This window comes from Spinacia oleracea, chromosome 6 (assembly GCF_020520425.1).
Source record: "Spinacia oleracea cultivar Varoflay chromosome 6, BTI_SOV_V1, whole genome shotgun sequence".
NCBI lineage: Eukaryota > Viridiplantae > Streptophyta > Magnoliopsida > Caryophyllales > Amaranthaceae > Spinacia > Spinacia oleracea.
This window is the reverse complement of record NC_079492.1, coordinates 41806678-41826789: the sequence shown is the minus strand read 5'-3', so window position 1 is coordinate 41826789 and position 20112 is coordinate 41806678. Positions and strand designations below refer to the sequence as shown.

Here is a 20112-nt window from a genome sequence, read left to right as displayed (position 1 = left end):
GACACAACCCACGACTCATCCCACCCAAGTTTAACTGAAGCAGGTTGTGTGTCAATCCCCCCGACCTACGACCCACCAAACCCACCCACAACCCACCCAACCCGCCACATTGGCCATCTCTAGCGGGGATGTTACTGTTTCCTCGGGAATATGATATGACAAAAACACTTGATAATAGTTGAGGTATTGTTTCATAGTTTGTGCCCAAGTGAAAGATCAGAATGGGGGGAAGCTCGGTTCCACTCGTATCACCTTTAAATATAACCATCTTTTAGCTAAATCACATATCTACAAACTACCAAGTTTTGCAACTAAATCTAATTGGCACAAGATACAACTCGTTCTCGATCTTGGAACTGATTTGTTTCTCTTAAAATTTTCAGGGGAGTGGGATGATATTGGCCGAATGACAACAATGGACTAGTTCAATAGATTAAGACACAATCTCTTGGCACTGCATCAAATCATATCATCGATTGAATCCACAATAATAGGCTGCATCAGTGCAATTCATCACTTCCCATGTTCTCATGTATGTAATGTGACTATTGTTTCTGGCGGCGGAGAAATTCACGCATTTCATTATGCAGCTCGCCTTTTACTACAAGCTGCATCTTTTTCGAATCATCCCACAACAGAGCTCCATATTCCCGTGCAAAGTCGCAAACAGCCTCAAATAGATCCTACACAAAATAGAGGAACACAAATTAATAAACAAACAAATGCAAAGAGCTTGCTAGATCGTCTAACTGGGGCCGTAGTCTTCACCTTAGACGGAAATTCGTCATAAAATTGAGCAGGTGCCATTTCAACTCTGTTTAAATCTGATTCCCAAAGCCTAATCTGTCAAACAGTACAGGTTTCAACTTCAGATATCGTCAGTCCAATCTTTAGCATCTATCTCAAATTGGTGGCTCGGTCGATATGAGATAATAAAATCAAGGGAATAGTAATTTTGGCAAACAATTAGGTGGCAGTAAATCTATTAACTAGTAGTAATGAGAATATAATGAAGTAAAAGCACGTCGGCTAGTGGAAATACATTACATCAGATGTCTAAGTTGGAACTTCCTTGCCAAATCAAACAAAATAAACATTATCATCCCCTTCTTAATTTATTATCTCATACGAAACAGGCTGTGAGACCGAAGCACCTCACACTATGAATCATTCACAAAAGCGATGGCAAATAAAGTTGAAAACTAATGGTGTAAAGCATCCAGAAACATAGCAATAACATGTCAATGTCAAGAAAAAAGACAGAAACTAAAGAAACCTGATCAGTGACATTTTCTGGAACAGTTGGTACTTTCTCAGCTACACGAGGATGTGCATTTTGTTGAAGAAATGAAACTATCTGGAAAATACAAATGAATTTCATTAGGGCACATCCAAATCAAAAATCTAAAGAAATAAATTTTCGTCCATTCCACTTATATACTGCGAGGGTGTAAGTGATATCTTAACAAACTTCTGTTTCTAGTTCTCTCATTGATTTATTCTCCCTCGTACAAAGTGATTCAGATGCGAGATCACCTCCATCCAAAAACGTTGGTAAAACTTTGTAATTAAGAGAAATAAGGGGACTTCTCTAATCACAGATTATGATGTAAAAGGTTGTTCAGTCATTGATATGCACCCTCAATTTTAATATACAGCATCAGTTATGTCTTCGGATACCAAATATGGAAGTGTTTGCCATTTCTATGGGACATAAGTATTTAAAATGAAACAAAAAGCACCAAGCACCACAACCTGATTCTTTTAATTCTCCTAGAACAGAAAAGAACAAAAAAAGAAGATAAGAAAAACAGGATCAGAGTAAATGTACAAACACACAATTTATTTGTTATTCAAACGGGGCCACTCGATTTTATTCGATCTTGCTAAGAGAACCCCAACGTCTCTTTAAGCACCTCCAACCCGATTCCAAAGAGACGCATGATCCAAATGGTCCGAAAGCCAAATGGCAAACAGAAAAGGATTTATCAGAGAGAATCCTGGAAATATTCTCAAACCATATTCACCCAAAAAACTTTGTAGAGATCTTACACTACAATTTAATCTATACCAGAACCATATCTACAATATCTACAGCACGTGGTCCTGGTAAAGAGCCAATGCAGCAAAGGATAAAGATTTTGTGGATGAATTTTAATGCAAAGAAGCAGATGAATAGTTTAGTGCATATCAATGACTGAACAACCTTTTACATCATAACTTGTATATCAATGACTGAACAACCTTCTACATTATAATCTGTGGAATCATGTGGAATTTACAAAACTGGCATTCAGTTTCACACATGAGCATTCTTGGACATTGCAATATCCAAGTAAATGAACCATTCTCTATTCATGATCCTGAAAGCGTGTATAGGCGTATGTAGGAGATTACAATGAGTCCATGACCAATGCATTTGATCTTATGCAGTGCTTTTGTATAATCTCTAAGGAAAATCCTATACGCAAATAACTCTCCCAGCTCCCGAAGGCTCACAAGGTTTATAAAGGGGTCAAAAGAGAAATTATCCTGCAATTGCTTGCTGTGGGGCGAAAGTTTCAAGCTCACAACTCAGGCTGTAACCATGCCAAATGTAAGATTCTCTCAAAAAAAGCCAAATTTTTAGAAAGAAACAAAATGTTTAACTTGCAAGTTTTAAAGTCCCACCTCAAAGTAAAGAAAAGCACTGGGGTTTCATTCGTCAGGGTTCTTAGATTATCCAGAAAAAAAATCTTGCCTGGTCTGAAGTAATGCCATTATCAAAGGCATTATACAAGCTTTCTTTATTAATTGCCCCCACGATGAGATTAGGAAGTTCGTATTCTATCCTGCAAAAAAGAAGAACTATGTTTGATTAGACGAGAGAAAAAATCCTGAGCTTAACTAAGCAATCTCCAGAATGAATGGCAAAATAACAAGAAATAGCTAAGGTTAATGTGGATAAAAATGTTAAATATCAGAGGGCAAGCACAAGAACGTGAATCATCAACAGAAAGAAAACAAATTAGATCATAAACCACAATATGTGAATACTGAAACAATTGGAAACAAGCTTGTTTCACCAGCAGCAGCCTGATGGGACAAACAACAGAATCGTTTACACAGGAATAAACCGCAAATACCTTGCAAAAAGACGCATAATTTCACAGTGTAGTTTGGACGTAGAATAAGCATACATCTTGAAGTTTGTCTCCACTACCACATAACCCTGATAAAAGAAAAGTCGTTAATGCTTAATAATAGGCCAAAGGTGAAATTTATTGCCCTTTAAGAACATAGATCAGTACCTAGGGAAATAACAAAATGTAGAAAAAAATAATTTGAGAATCTGAGATGGATGGGTAGAATAAAAACAACAAAGAAAAAGTAAGACTAATGGCCATCAGATTGCAGTGGAACAAAAAGTTTAGGGGCTGGGAACTTGGGACAGGACAACATGGAGGTACAAATCATCCAATATCATAAAACGAAACATATTAAGCATATATGTCCAAAGAGAGGTAAGGGGGAACCCTACGGTTAAGGTTCAGCAAAATACCTGTTTCCTAGTTGCTGTATCTGATAGGCTGACTGAAAGGGTGGTAGCCAACTTTGTCGGAAGGAACCAACTCTCCTTCCTTCCCTGCAAAATCACATGTATATCAAATATCTGGAGCATGTAATACCTAAATTATGCATTGCAAGTACAGATAAACAGAAAAACCTGCTGAAGTTTGACTAATCCCAAATCACTAAGGTCCTTGATTGTATTAAGCTGAACTTCATTCAATGTGTTGATGTTGTATGCCTGCCAATTATCAGCCCAGAGTGAGATAAACACCGATTTTACCAGCTTTATCTTAAAACATATAACAGAGTCTAGAAATCTAGAGTAGAGTAAGAATGCAGAAAACTTCACAAATCTATTAGACATAAACTAAAAACCAAGGATAAGTACTCTGGAGCAAGTCCTAGGACACAAACTCTATACAGACATCAATGCTTTCAAAAAACTGGTAAGGATATTCAACATGAACAGTTTGCATACCTGTCCTGTCTCGTGAAAACTAAGCTCCAGCAGAAAAGAAATTATATTTGCTGGATCTACGCCACGTTCCTACAGAAAATTCAGCAAATGGAATGATAATTAAGGTTGCCACCCAATACACGGCAAATTATTTGATACCAAACAATGAAATAAGATCCTTGTCCAGTGGTCGGCTTGATGGTAAAGCCTTCTCTCCCAACAGCCCCCACCTCCCACCCCCACCGTATGTACTGTATATCTGTAGCTAGATCGCCAGTTCAACTTTCAGAAAGGAACAGTAAGATAAGGGATATGTTTTGATGAAAAAACAAATAAATATAAATTCTCAGGGACTGAGTATGTGCAGAACACCAAACAATAAAAAGCTGCATGCACATCAACATTACCCTAATCCCTATAATCAGGCTCCTGCCTAGGACAGGATAAAGGGGATTAGATCTATGAAGCCTTACACCTGTTAGTGACCAAAAAGAGGTTGTTTGCAATTAACTCTTGAGGCCTTGATTAAATATGCAATGATCGTCAAATACGTTACTTCACAACACAGTAGAGGAGCAGAGACATTTTAATGAGCCCTATAATATAGTAAATTGTAATCCAAAGACCATATAATAATGAAACTTTGACTCCATTAGAGATGCATAATAATAGTAGAAGCTGAGTATGTTTTGTGTAAAATCCATACACACTGATCCACATTAGTGCGGTAGAATCATGTCTTTTACTGTGGTTATAACAAGTGATCATCAACCTCAAATGTTCATATCAAAGCCCCTCCATAGAGTCTAATGAAATACAAGCTATATAGTTGCATATGCCTATTGATGAGCCGTAGAAAACTAGCTTCACTCTTCCATAAACCAATCTAACTTTGCTTTCCTATTTGATACAAGATATGAAACCAAGCCTAGCTTAACATATTGTATGATCATGAATTTATGACTGTCCAAGGAAAGAATGTGCAGCAGTCTATTGAAACAGCGAGCACGACAGGCAATGTGGTCCTTACCTCAGCGTTGGCAATATATTCCCTGATGATATACCAAAGTTGTGCATTTGTTTCCATCAGCTGTCACAATCACAGACTATGATATTGGTGCAACATCTTACATAAAATATCAGGGAAAAAAACATATTTCCATGGACATACCAGGAACTGGAAGCCATACTCAGTCAACCTTGAAGCTTCTTTATCTCTGATAATACAAAATGTAGATGCATAATGAAATAACATGTAAGACAGAGTATTACCTTCAACCTTGATAGTGGGCGTACAAACAAAGCTCTGAGTGGTATTTTTTCTTTTTATTGTCAGATATAAAACAAAAACAGCTTCCGTATCAATAAAAGATTTTTTTCAATACATAACTCCTCATAGACCTCGCTTGGCTATTGGTTGTCAGCTGAGTCACCTGGCTTGTTTGACCGACTATCTGTATTGGCTTTTTTGTTGGTTGTTTTACCTTTTATTTGTTTAAAAACATGCTTGGTTAAATGGCTGTTGGATGTTATTAACAACTTTTGTACCCAAATTAAAAAGCTACTCTAAGCATCTTTTTAATTTTGGTAGAAATCCAGCTTTTTAGCTGGTTGAAAAAGCCATTCACTAAACATAAACTTTTGGTTGTTTGACCAAATGAAAAAGCCAAAAAAAAAAAGCCATTTACCAAACAAGGCCATAATTAGAATAATGAGGTAAAAGAACCTTTGACTCAAGAGGCCACGTTGGAAAACCTTCATCATTGAAGAACTGAAGTTTGTTAGCTTTTCCGATTGGTTTGAGCTGATAAGATGCAGCAGGAAATGCTGAAACCCAAAATTAGATGTTAGCGCAAATTAAAGATACACATAACATGAACATCTAAAATTATGACCAAGGGCACACCTAGATAAAATCATAACATAGCCTACAAGTGAGATCGCCAGGATAACAAGAGCCACGAGATCTCCAAGAACAAGAAAAGTAATAAGATGCTCTTTAGCAGGAATATGAGGTACAAACTACACACCTCCCACTGTTCAAGAGCATAGATTTCTAGTTCCTCCGAGCTTGGAAGAATCACAGAACTTGAAGCCATTGGTTCCCTTGGTAATATTCCACTGCACAGTGAATTTAAAAGATTATACACACAGATCGATTAGAACTTTACTTGAAATTTCGGGTGAAGTGGAGATTTACATGGAACAAATTAGAGTTTTTTCTAAAATCACATAAAGGCCATAGCAAACACATATTGGATAGAAAATCATGTCTTCACTCAGTGATTCAACGAGAAAATCAGATTACCATATTTTAATGCTTTTAATTATAACAAGACGGGAAAGTTTGAATAGTAAAGATCCAGATCAGCCCATTCAAGTTATAAAGCTCAAGAAATCTGCACTAAGAAATAAACGACACGGGGTTATTCATAATTTCATATGGATGAAAAGCTAATACATTAAGCCTTGAAGTTCCATGAAGCCCATTGCTTTTAAACGGTGACTAGCCACACACTTATATTTATTTATTTTGATAAGAAAAGAGATTATCAACAGTTGGAAAGGAGGAGAACAAACAATGAGGATAAGCTGTCCTCTAATCTGGAAAACAAAATTACAGATTTCCCCAATTCCTTTGTATTTCCCCAACTGAGTAACTCTTGAAAGCCCGACATGCCTTAGCCTATAAAGATAATTAATATGTGACCTTGTCCCACAATAACTCCGAAGATAACAAAACCTCATGAAAAGCCATACAAACTTATAATAATTACGTTTTATAAATTAGAAAAATAAAAATGAAACCGCCAACAATGCTATCAAAATTTACGGCATTATGACCACCTTCTCTTTCTATCCTAGTACTCAATCAACACAGAAACAGATTGCAATTCATAGAAGACAACCAAAAACAGGATCAGAAGAATTTCTGATACAGGACTGAAATTACCCATGTATTAGCTGCTTCTGAAGGTTAATCTGAAACTTTTTATTCATTTCATAGCTGGTCTCCTTTTTCCTGCAAAGAAAACATAGATAGCTAACATCAATAGCCTAATATTCATAACTACAAATATGTACAGAAGACTATTGGTGAACAACAATATCAAAACCTTAATCCCAATGATGTGATCAGCAACATGAACGGTCAACCATGATCCTAGGCCTCCATTCCCTTTTATCAAGTGTTATATGCTCCTGTAAACCCAACTTCTGCTTATCATTCCTAACTCCTTCCATCCAAGTCATCTCTGGTATCCATCAGCTTGTTCTAACATCCCTTTGATACCAACCTTTTACTTTCCTTACCCGCACATCTTCTAATCTCTGACTCACATGCCCAAACCACCACTATTGGCTTTCCCTTATTTTATCCTCAATATCCGCAACTCCAACTTTCCTCCTAATATCTACATCAGCATATGAAAAGGCGCGCCAAGGCGCTAGATCATTGGGTCAAGTTTTTTTTTGCTCTAGGGCGAGGTGCATTCAAAGAGGCACACCCGAGGCCCATATAAGGTGCACAAGTAAATTTAAAATAGATTTATACAGTGCACCTCACTTAAATGAGGCGCAGGCCGCACAGCAAGACACCTATCAACTTAGTGCGCCTTGAGCTTTTTAATACATTGGTCTACATTTCTAATATTATCTTTAAGGTCTTCCCCCACACCTACCTGCTACTCCTATTTCCTAATATGATGTTTCCTAAATGCCTAACATTCTAACCCATATAAAAATGTCAGGCAGAATTTTCCCTTTACCTTCAAAGGTACACTATAGTCACACAATATCCCCAATGTTGCTCTCCATTTGGGCCACCCAACTTAATCTTATGAGTCACCTCCTGGTCAATTCCTCTATTCCTCTGGAGAATAGACCCAATGGACTCAACACACTCACTCTTAGGCAACTTTTTACCATCCAGTGCTACTAGTGCTAAAACGGCATTTGATGTACTCTGTTTTGCTGACTTGTCTAAAATCTTGAGATTCGAGTTGTTGCCTCCATTGCTCCAATTTAGTATTAGCCCCAACTCTAATCTTGCCCAACAGTACAATATCATCAGCAAACAACATACACTATGGTATCTCATACTGGATAGAGACCTTATTAATCCATCCAATATTGTCGCAAAGAGGAAACAACTCAATATAGATCCTAGGTGTAGTCAATCGTAACAAAAAAATCCGTTGTTGTTCCACGTCTCCACCACAAGCCTTACATTTGTTTTTACATACTAACCAGATCAAAATGTTTACGAGGAATACCCTTCTTAGCCATTATCCACCAGCATAAGCCTCTCAGCACCTTGGCATAAGAGTTCTTCAAGTTATTGAAAATCATGCATTCATCTGTCTTCATCACCCTATAATATTCCAGCATTTTCCTTATCAGATGTATAGGTTCCATAATAGACCTCGCACACGTAAACTCAAAATGGTACTTGTACATTTCCTCCATCCATGCTCTATCACTCTCACCCACTATTTGATGGTCTGAATCATGAGCTCAATCCCTCGATAGTTTGAGCATCCCTTTTGTTCTTACAAATCGGTACCAATGTGCTTTTCCTGCAATCTTGTGGTATCCTATTAGTCTTCCAGATCTTGTTAAATAAGTTTGTTAACCAATCAGTGTCAATCTTCCCCAGATATATCCAAGCCTAAATAGGTGTAAATGTTTTGCAGGATATGTAATAAAAAGAGTGCCAGATTAATAATGCAAAATTAAGTTAACAAACTAAACAAAACAATAATGAAAAAAATTATAGAGCAACTTAAGGTTCAAAGGCTTGCTTATTCCCAAATGAAAAGGTCAAAGTTCACCTCTAAAAATACTCTAAAAAATCACATCCTAGACTCCAACTCCAAATACATGCTAACCTGTCAACAGTTTCAGAAAGCACCCTCAGTTGAATCAATCGATCGATAGCAACTCTATGTTTCGAGAGTCCATCCGGAAGAACCCACTCTTCCAAGGACTTGGCAGGTATCGGAGCATCAATGTACATCATCTGCAATACATACTTCTTTGCCAAAGGCGGTAAGGACCTGAGCCACAAACCACAGCAGCAAACGTGTTAGTAAAATTAAGGCATCTCATAGCCATGGTTTCACGTGTTCACTGCCACATCAATCATTCCAACGTCCCTTGTCATTAGTAAGCTACTTGCAGAACTAATACTCATTATACTTACTTCCTTGATGACCTTGGCAATGATAACTAAGGAATGTGTATGTGGTTAGAGTAATGTTTTGTCGGATTACAAACTTTCCTCTACAAAACACTAGTGTCAATCTACAAGTATACAATTGAGGGAGGAACTACGAAATATTGATGATTACCGATATCTGTATGTTTAAACAATCAACTACAAACTTTAATTTCATTTCTTTAGGAACACAAATATTTCCCATAACTCAAAATGCAAAGCATAGACTTTGTACTTGTATCAAATTCAACATCAAATACAAAAGTAAAAATCAACCAATGTTTCCATACTAGTGATAAGTGTTACTTATCCACTACTACAAGATTGATATGGAAACGCAATTCACTGCCTATTTTTGTAAATTAGGCAAAGTTGCACCACTTTCATGTATTGATCCGTCTTTTCCTAATTCGTCGCTCATAGGGGATTAGTGAATTTAGTAACACTACAGAAACCATGAGAAACATGTTCACTAATACTTCATCAACACCACATTCCCTAAACATAACTATTATCCTTAGGTCAATAATGCATTGATCATAACGGCTCGTCGTTTGGTAGGTGGTAATAAATGATTGTCACTCACTCGGGTGACAGGATAGTGACCATCAGGAACAACCAAACATTTTCCGTTATCACTAATCAAATTTTTCAGCAGAAATTAAATGATGACTAAAAACAACAAACAAAAATAATCAAACAACTCAATTTAATAACTTTGAAGAAAAAAAATTAGAAGCTATAAATTGGGTAATTACCTGAGAATGGCTTCACATATGAAGGGGTTAGCGTAAAGCATATCGAGCTTGACGGCAGGCAAAGATGCAACCATGTCTATGAAATTCTTGGCTATAATTTTAACTTGCGGCATGGTGAATTTGTAATTGAATAGCAACAAAATCTGCAATTCGGAGGCTGAATTTGTGAATAGATTTTAGGTTGAAATTACTTGTCGGAGCCGTTGATCAGAGAAGCCACTCCGAAAGCGTCTGGGTTCGACTGTTCGAGTGTTCAACTTTGATTATTTGGTGGGGAAAGGTTTGAGGTCTGATTCAAGAAATCTGAGTGTATTCTATTGATCTTACTATAATGTTAGGTTATAATATTTCTAACAAAATTTGGTGAAACACTACCTTTGTTTGGTGGTCTATAAATTGTTATATTTTTTATATTTTACTACCTTATAAGTTTGGTTTGTTTGACTAACCACAAATTCTTATTTATAATAGTTGTACAATAATTATTGCACACCGGAATAAAAGTTAACTCAAAATGCTTAAAAGTTATGCTTATATAGGTAAAAGTTATTTATTTTTTAGTGATAAATTTTTTCATTTTAGTAAAACTTATTTTTTCAAAATCACTAATAATGTATAAAATTAATTATTTAATTATTTAAAATGTTTATCTATCAACTTTTTGTTACTAATATAAAAGTTAATCAAAACTAAGTTAAAGTTATAAAAAAATGGGTTAAAGTTATCTTGGTGTACAATAAATTTATTGTACACCTTGTGCGCGCAAGACCTTTTGTTGACTAACACTATCATTTGACATTTTTCGCCAAGTACCAAGTAGGTCCCAAGGCCCACGGCCCGAGCCCAACCCGTCCGCCCGGCACGCGCGTGTGTTGTGTGTCCACCCATGACACTCTCATGATTTCTTAAACAAGTATTGTAAATAATGAAGTTAGTATTTTTTCAATGTGGGACTTTTCACTTTCTCACTTTTTCCTCTCTTTTTCTTTTGTACTTTCACAAGAACTTCCAACAATCCCCTACATGTTCGAAGATGAGAAGAAAAAGGAAAGAAATGAAAGAATTCAAATTCAGGGCAAAACAAACAATTGAATAAGTGTCAATGTCTTGCGACTTGAAGTAACACTTAGTGCCATTCAAGCTAGGATCTCTTTCCTACAGAGTGACTTTCGTTTTGAACTTAATAGGAAGTTAGAAACCCGATACTCAAAGCACACAATTGAACATGTATAATATTCTGAATCTCAGGCAATAAAAGTGACGCATTATACTGGTCATACGTCCATAACATGAATGCTCATAGGTGCTCTAGAGAATAGCCCATGCAATTCTCATAGGAAGCGGCCTCACTTCCACACCTAAGTAGGTGAATCCCATCAAGTGTGAGCTACATCACACCACCAAAAATATGTGTAATACCCCAGATTTTTAAACTTGATTAATTATGCTAATTATTTTAATTAGCCTTTCTAATTAAGCTTTAACCTGATTAATGAATATTTTATTTTGAAAATTAAAATTCTTTAATGATAAGTATTATTTTCATGTTTTATGATTATGTTAAAACTTGGTTTTATTAGTTAATTTTCAGAAAAAGGAGAATTAAAAATATATTTACTAAAATACCCTATGTGATTCACAGAATTGGAAAACCAGGTTCTCAAACTCCCCTTCTTCTCCCTCTTTCGTGTCACCATTTCAATGAAGCTCAAACCCATGACTATCCATGTGTCTCTACTATAATTCATTCTCCTTGCTAATTCATCAAACCTACTTACCTAAAACTAGACCAGATAATCCTAATCACCAATGTATTAGCTCAAATCTCCTACACTTGTCTCTGCAAACAAGCTGACTTGTATCCTCAATGGAGCACCCAAGCTTCTATAAATAGCTGTTAATTCATCCCCAAATGCAATACAAATCAGATTACCTTCAATTCACAATTAAAAATCATAAGTTCTTAATTTTTCTGTTCAAACAACTGAGACCACCGCGAGCAACCATCACCGAAGTTGCCGCCATCGACCTGCCACCACCCACCTTCGCCTAGTAATCCGGCCAACTCTTGTGTGTGGGTCCCGACCAGAAGCCGTACACCCCGCTAGCGGCCGATTTCTTTTTCTCCCTTCTCTGTTCTTCGGCTCCTCTGTCCTTCGGCTTTGCAAACCGTAAGTATTCTCTTACTGAAACTCCAAAATCTAGTCACTTATTTTGGTAAAGATAATGGGCTTGGGTTTTCATTAAAATATTCTATTGGATTTAATTTTCATAGTTGACTTCCAAAAAGGGGATTATTAACATTGTGTACTATTATTGATAATTTAAAAGCAAATTTGCATATTATTATTCTTTTAAAAATGAAAGGTGTTTAAATTATTATTATTATTATTATTATTATTATTATTATTATTATTATCATTATTATTATTATTATTATTATTATTACTAAAAGAAAGTAATAAGTTAACCGTACTTATTTTCATAAAGATCTCGACCCTCGGAGTTCAGGAAGGACGATAATCAAGACTAGAGGAAAAGCCTAGTCAAGCAGGAAATTGAGGTAACGGCTATTGCTAATGCCCGCAAGTCCCTTCTAAATGAGATTATAAAATTACGACGTTACATTTTATTTAATCATTTTTATCGTGTTTTATGATTTGTGGGAAAGAAGTATGCTTTGAGAAAACTATTTCATATTTATATGATATTTATGAGAACCATGAAACAATTATGTTTTATTGATCACCTGATCTAAAGAGTTATTTTACTTCAACTGAAGTACAGAGGTTGAGAATTATAAAACTCATTAAAACATGATAAATAAAAGTGAAAGACCTAGCTTTGTTGGCAGTATCAGTTCACAGTTTACAGTTTCGGTCATGCATGTACCCAGGGGCACAGGCCCACAGTTGAGCACAGGCTCTTATGGACACCGTCCATCGTGGAAGACGTTCCACCAGTTTATACTTGCCAACAACTAGCATGTTAATAAAAGAAAAGGTTATGAATAAACTAATATGATGTTTTTATTAAATGTTTTATGCAATTCTATTCTCCCTATTTTAGTAACTAAAATGAGTTAAAATGATTTTACATTGCTAGAATAGTACGTTACTGAGTCTTCGGCTCACCGTTTTGTTTTATGTTTTAGGTGCCGACCGGGACGACGGATGCGAATAGTGGCAAGGATTTCGTCTTATTAGGGTTCACCTAGTTTAAGCTTAATTTGTAATAACTTCAAGTAAGAAATTTCTACTAAGTTATGTAAGTCATTTTTGAATATTAATATAGAACATAGTTATATTAGTTTTATAAAAGTATTATGAGGATAATAGCCTTGTAATTCCCAAGAGGGAGTTACGGCGGTAATGTCCCGACCGAATTAGGGTAATTCCGCTGCTTAATTACTTGAGTTAGAGGTCGGGGCGTTACAATATGGATATGAGTTCATTAAGAGCCATGTGCTCAACCTCGTTCCAAACAATAGCAAGCACATAAAAAATATCTAAGGGATGGACAAAAACAAAAATTTGTGCTTCTGAATTTTTACATGATGTTCCCCTTTGAACTCATAGTGAGTAGGAGTTTATTACCTTACAATTCCTCCAATGGGCCTTAAGCCCATCCCCTCCGACGTTTCCAAAACTAGTTTCTTATATAGGCATTTCGTTAACATAGTCTAGTTATATCACTCCACTTGACAACAATTATTCGACAGCATTGTGCCTACGAATGTGTCTATTCTTCCCATTGTAGGCATGGTTGTTTTCCACGACAATAGCAGATTGCGAATCACAATGATGTGCAACTGAAGGAGCTGGCTTCCCCCACGGTGGAATATTTGCAAACACGTTCCTCAACCATTCTGCCTCATGACCTGCCAATTCAAGAGCAATAGCTCATATTTCATAGTAGACATAGCAGTACAAGATTGCTTACAGGATTTCCAAGAAACAGCTCCACCCACTAGGGTGAAGACATGACCACTAGTGTAGTTGACTTAATCATTGTAGTATTCCCAGTTGGCATCATAAAATCCCTCCAACGCTCCTTGAAACTTGGAGTAGTGCAATCCCCAATCCATAGTACCCCTTAGGTACCTAAGAAACCACCTCAAAGCACCCCCAATGCTCACTGCTTGGGTTATGAGTGTACCTGCTCAACCAACTCACAAAATAAGAAATGTCAGGTCTAATGTAATTCATAAGAAACATGAAACTACCAATAATATTAGCATACTCAGATTGACAAACATGATCACCTTTATTTTTCTTCAAATGGATGCTTATATCATAGGGGGTCTTGATTGGATCGACATTGAATGAATCAAACTTTTTAAGAAGTTTTTCAACGTAGTGAGCTTGACTAAAACATATGCCATTTCTATTTCTAATAATTTTTACTCCCAAAATCACATCTTCCTCACCCATGTCTTTCATTTCAAATTTTGAACTTAAAATTCCTTTGTTTCATTCACTCGATCCAAACCAGTACCAAAAATTAGCATATCATCGACATAAAGACAAATAATCACACAACCAAATGAATCATATTTTGAATAAAAGCAAGAGTCACCTACATTTACATGATAGCCATTATCAGTCAATATCTTGTCAAACTTGGCATGCCATTGCCTAGGGGCTTGCTTAAGCCCATACAATGACTTGACCAATTTACAAACTTTGTTCTCTTGACCTGGGACAATAAAACCTTCAGGTTGAACCATATAAATATCTTCATCTAAATCACCATTCAAAAATACAGTTTTCACATCCATTTGATGCACAACAAGATCATGAATGCATGTAAGAGAAATTAAAGTTCTAATGGTTGCAATTTTAGTTACAGGAGAATATGCTTTTGGATCGGGCATTCATTTCAATCAATAATCAATGCCATGTTTTTAGCTAAAACCCCTTACCACAATCCTGGCCTTATACTTGTCAATGGATCCACATGATTTCAATTTTTTTTCTAAAGATCCACTTATAAGTAATGGTTGCTAAACGGGTTAACGAGCGTATTCTAGGCACTCGTAAACCTTTTTAAGTAACTTGGGTTAACATTTACATGTATTGTGCCTAATAAGTATGAGTTTGAGAAGTGCTATTGTTCAAGCTATGTTATTCTAGAGCCTGAAGGCAAGCATTAGAACATTGTGGCCCGTACAAGTGTGCTGTAATGCGGACAACCATATTCTATCTTTCTATCGATGCAACCACATATTAAGCCGTATCGGGATGCGAATGCGACTAAATATGTGTCCAGTCTATTTCAGGAAGCTTTCTATTTATGGAAGTTACTATATTTAATAGGTTCTGTTTTGGATGGTCTTTTCAGCCAGTTGAGGGTCATTCTTCAGCTAATCAGAGTGCTTTGTTGGAGAGCGGGTTATAGTTTCATCATCGAACACACCGCTTCGGGCCTAGGGACAAATGTAGGCGTCTATAGGCTGGTTTAGAGGAATTACGGTGATGGTGTTGCGGTGGCTGGTCGGTGATGCGGTGGTTGTTTGGGATGAGGGGAGGAGAGAGAAATATGAAGAGCTTGAGTCTACTAGAAGTTGGGAGTTGAGAGGAAGAAGATCGTAAACCAGAAGAAAAAAAATTGAAGAAACCTCAGATTAATCTTGACCCTTGATTTAGATGGTTCATTTATATATATATATATATATATATATATATATATATATATATATATATATATATATATATATATATATATATATATATATATATATATATATATATATAGTTCCGGTGAGAAACGACTTAAGGTGAGAACCACAATTATAGCCGTTTGATCGCACAGAATCTGAGGTCGTTATACGCTCATATCTTTTAGGAGAATATATCACGTCGTAAATACCAAAAAAAATCCTAAAAAAACTAAAATTTTTGAAAGCTTCCCTCGATTTCATTATTATGTGACTGTTTTGCGATTTCATTGTTGCATCCAAGCCAATCAAGCAAGCTAATCGATGCGTCAAAATCCTCCTGCATTGATTCTTCTCCCAAGTATTGATTCTTCAATTGTCGCAGTACAGGTAATTTTTGTAAAATTGGATTAAAAAAATTTAGGTTAACATCATATAATTTTCTGCACAAAATAATTTACAATCCCATAAGTTTTAGCTCAATTTTAATTGATTTTGTGATGTTTGAAAAATTGACATAAATAATCCCATATTTCACTCATCTTCTCAAAATAATCCCAACTTTGGAATATTTTAGAATAATCTAAACTTTAGAGGTTATCTTCTCAAAATAATCCAAACTATCAATTTGCTTATGTACAATAGACCCAAAATGGATTAGTAATGACAAGAAAAAAAGATTTCGGATTATTTATTTGAAAAAGTAACCCCTAAAGTTTGGATTATTCTGAAATAATCCAAAGTTGGGATTATTTTTAGAAGATGTGTGAAAGTTGGGATTATTTATGTCAATTTTTCCTTCGGTTTTTGAGACTTTAGGTTTAATTTTACTTTGAGCCCATGATATTAATTTCAAATTTAGGTTCAATATAATTTTAGGTTCAATTTCTTGCAATTTAAATTTTATGTTCATTGATAAACCTTTTATTGTCTTCTATTGAATGATATTTTTTCAAAGATTTTTATATCTGCAGATATTCTTTATTTAGTTGTTGATGTACTTTGAACTTAAATGGCATGTGTTTTGACATAAATGTGCATATATTTTGTTTTACAGGTGCATATAGTTTTACTCAACTATGCATATGCTTTTAGGTACTGTGCATATATTTTGACATAACTGTGCATATATTTTGACATAACTGTGCATATATTTTGACATAAATGCGCATATATTTTGACATAAATATGCATATAATTTTGACATAACTGTTCATATATGTGTGTGTACCAGAATTAATGGAAGAATTTTCCACCAATTTGTCTACTATGAACTTTGACGTTTCTCATATTAGCTCACTTATAAATATAGGTACACATACTTTCTTAAGTTGGTTTGGTGTGAGTTTATTGATAGATAGGTAATGGTGGTTTTGTGTTATTACCTAATACTAACTAATTCGTTAATTTTTGTAGATACATATGTGGTGAGGAGTCTAACTCATCATCCCACTCCTAATCATAAAAAAGAGTGGTTTTCCTTTTGCTTAGCTGATACTAAGCCATTTGTTGGAATGTGGTTCGATACTTTTGAAGAGGGTATCACATTTTATGAAAATTATGCTAACTTAGATAGCTTCACAACTCGTTAAGAAAAGGAAATATGATAGAGTAATTGTAGGGGAATACAGTTAAACATACATAACATGTGCGAAACATCCCCAAAGCCAGAAAACATGTATAAATCACAGTTCAAGCGTACTTACATTTGAAGCGTGTTTTCCCGAGTATTGTATCAACGAACACGAACAAAGAACTCCACTTGTCGTTCCTCTATTTGGTTCACCGACACGTTCAGATCTGTCTTGATTATTGTAGCTTAGACAACACACAAGATTTTTGCTTTTCGGGATGAACTATTTTTCAGAGAGAAAAACTGAAGAACGTAATTTAGGAATTAGGTTTAGGTTAACTTGGAAAACTGATTGTGTGTGTGTGTGTAAAATATAATAACCTAATTATATTATTAATGTAACCGGCCAAGACCAAAAGGCCTTGACCAGCCACATCCCACACGAGCACAAGCCCCGCGCCCAGCCAACACACTGAAGGCCGAATCCCACAGCGTGCGCAGCCGAGCAACATGGGCCGTGGGCCTTGCGTGCTCGCTGCTATGTTGCTGTGCGGTGATGCATGCTGCCACGCCCCGGGCTGGCTTGCTTGCTGCGTTGCGAGCTCGCTGGCTCGTTGGGCCTTGCGCGCTTGCGCGCTTGGCTCGACGGGCCGGCAACTCCGATACGGCTCGTATTCGCGACGAACGCCTTACGGCTATTATTTATTGTATCGTATACGACGAATCACCGTCGTACGTTACGATTATTTTTTTTGCCCAGATTACGAATATTCGCGATACGATTTACGATTCCGACGCAAGGTCGTATCGTATAATACATTTTCCAAACTAATTCCCGAAAAGCTATTGAATGAATTTCCGATTCATTTAATCCAATGATCTGTTACATGCCATTGGTGTGACCTTATAAGTTCAGTCAAGAGTAAGTTGTGAGCCTAATATAGATTAGAACTCACTGATCGGAAGCATTGCTCCAGCTAGCTGTTCCGATCACTTTATCTTACTGAATTAATTGTTCGCAATTAATCTGAACCTTGGTATTAGACTTAATGCACCTTGGGTGAAGGACATATTTCCTTCAGTCTCCCACTTGTCATTCAGACAAGTGTGCATTCACATTCCTTTGTCGCTTAGTCTTACTTGCTGAACATAAGGTAAGATCCAAGCCATCCTTATTAGGTCCAGAAGTGTTTCTCGGATTACAGAGCTCAACTATTAAACTTTTACATAAGGTTAAGCCTTAACCATTCTCACGACCATGCATTTTCACAGTATCTAACTCTCCGAGAGGCCTTGTTACACAACAACACCATATCCTATCAAAGATAGGAGAACAATCCATTATTGCAATCTATAAACACTCACTTTGATTCATAGTACGCCCAATAACTGCTTTGATAGCCTCCTTTTACGGTGCGACGTTTAGCTAGTATCAAAGTGAACTAATTCTCAAACGAGCAGACATAATCACTCATGTTCTGAGGAATGGTTCTAATCACCATTAATGAGAACTACTTATGACATGACTTTAATCTCTTAAAGTGTTCTCATGGTCAATCCGATAAAAGATCCAATAAGTATCTATGCAAAAGATTCTGACATCCAGTCAATCTAGTTCAAGAAACCGAACTACAAATCTACTTGCAATCTAATCTTCATTAGTCATTGGTCGTCCACCTTTCAATGACCTGGATTAGGGATCCTTTGTGACTTCAATATTCAAGTTCACTTATAGGTGTTTCTTTGTCGAAGAATCCATCTTGACATCCCATTTGAATGTTTTGAATCACATGGACTTATCATTTAATACTAAACCAAAATTAAATGAATATGAAATAATAAATTTCATAAATGTGAAATGGTTTAACCAATTGTTTTAAACATAGATCTAACAGATGTTCTAAAACAAAACTTAAAAAATCAAAGCCATCCTCCAATATGCTTGATTCCCATGGTTGCTACATGTGCGTTGTGCTTCGCTTATGGCAACGGTTTAGTCAATGGATCCGCGACGTTGTCGTTAGTTCCAACCTTGAAAATCTCAATTTCTTTCCTTTTAACTATTTCTCGAAGTATATGAAATCGCCGCAGTACGTGCTTGGACTTCTGGTGGCTCCTAGGCTCCTTTGCCTGGGCAATGGCTCCGCTATTGTCGCAATACAAAGCCACTGGTTCTTTAATGGAGGGGACAACCCCAAGTTCTTCGATGAACTTCCGAATCCAAACAGTTTCCTTTGCTGCTTCTGAGGCAGCAATGTACTCGACTTCAATTGTAGAATCCGCAACAGTGCTTTGCTTAGCACTTTTCCAGCTTATTGCTCTGCCATTAAGGCAGAACACAAACCCAGACTGTGATCTGAAATCTTCTCTGTCGATTTGAAAGCTTGCGTCCGTATAGCCCTTACCAATCAACTCATCTGTACCACCATAAACCAGAAAATGATCCTTAGTCCTTTTCAGGTACTTTAGGATATTCTTGGCAGCAGTCTAATGTGCCTCACCTGGTTCTGACTGGTACCTGCTCATTGCACTGAGTGCGAACGAAACATCTGGCCTTGTACAAATTATAACATACATGATGGATGTAATAGCCGAAGTGTATGGAATTCCACTCATCTTTCTACGCTCATCAGATGTTTTGGGACACTGAGTCTTGCTTAGATATGTGCCATGTGACATGGGTAGATGGCCTCTCTTGGCTTCCATCATATTGAACCTAACTAGCACTTTGTCAATGTAAGTTCTCTGGCTTAGTCCAATCATCCTCTTAGATCTATCCCTATAGATCTTGATGCCCAATATGTATTGTGCTTCTCCTAAGTCCTTCATTGAGAAACACTTTCCAAGCCAAGTCTTTACAGACTCCAACATAGGAATGTCGTTTCCAATAAGTAG

The 20112-nt window shown here is 36.4% G+C and overlaps 1 protein-coding gene and 1 long non-coding RNA gene across 4 annotated transcripts; one reads left to right on the top strand and one right to left on the bottom strand.

Moving 5' to 3' along the window:
- Nucleotides 1-209: 209 nt before the first annotated feature.
- LOC110796840 (general transcription and DNA repair factor IIH subunit TFB2) lies at nt 210-10306 on the bottom strand. Of its 3 annotated transcripts, none has more exons than XM_022001927.2 (15): nt 9986-10302; nt 8899-9066; nt 6963-7031; nt 6040-6130; nt 5736-5836; nt 5181-5226; nt 5040-5099; nt 4031-4099; nt 3707-3790; nt 3542-3625; nt 3126-3211; nt 2741-2831; nt 1277-1357; nt 769-843; nt 210-683 (listed from the first exon to the last, which is right to left on the bottom strand). In XM_022001927.2, exons 1-15 carry the CDS (start codon nt 10096-10098, stop codon nt 546-548), a joined length of 1356 nt encoding a protein of 451 aa, XP_021857619.1. In that variant the 5' UTR covers nt 10099-10302; the 3' UTR covers nt 210-545. The 3 variants fall into 3 exon arrangements, with proteins under 3 accessions (XP_021857619.1, XP_056689592.1, XP_056689593.1); XM_056833614.1 differs by lacking the exon at nt 9986-10302 and adding an exon at nt 7126-8586 and having other exon boundaries at nt 8899-9016; XM_056833615.1 differs by lacking the exons at nt 210-683; nt 769-843 and having other exon boundaries at nt 2671-2831; nt 9986-10306.
- A 1338-nt stretch (nt 10307-11644) lies between these two features.
- On the top strand, nt 11645-13409 carry LOC110796846 (uncharacterized). Its single transcript, XR_002535685.2, has 3 exons — nt 11645-12156; nt 12476-12548; nt 13140-13409. It is a non-coding gene; the product is annotated as an uncharacterized lncRNA (long non-coding RNA).
- Nucleotides 13410-20112: the final 6703 nt, after the last annotated feature.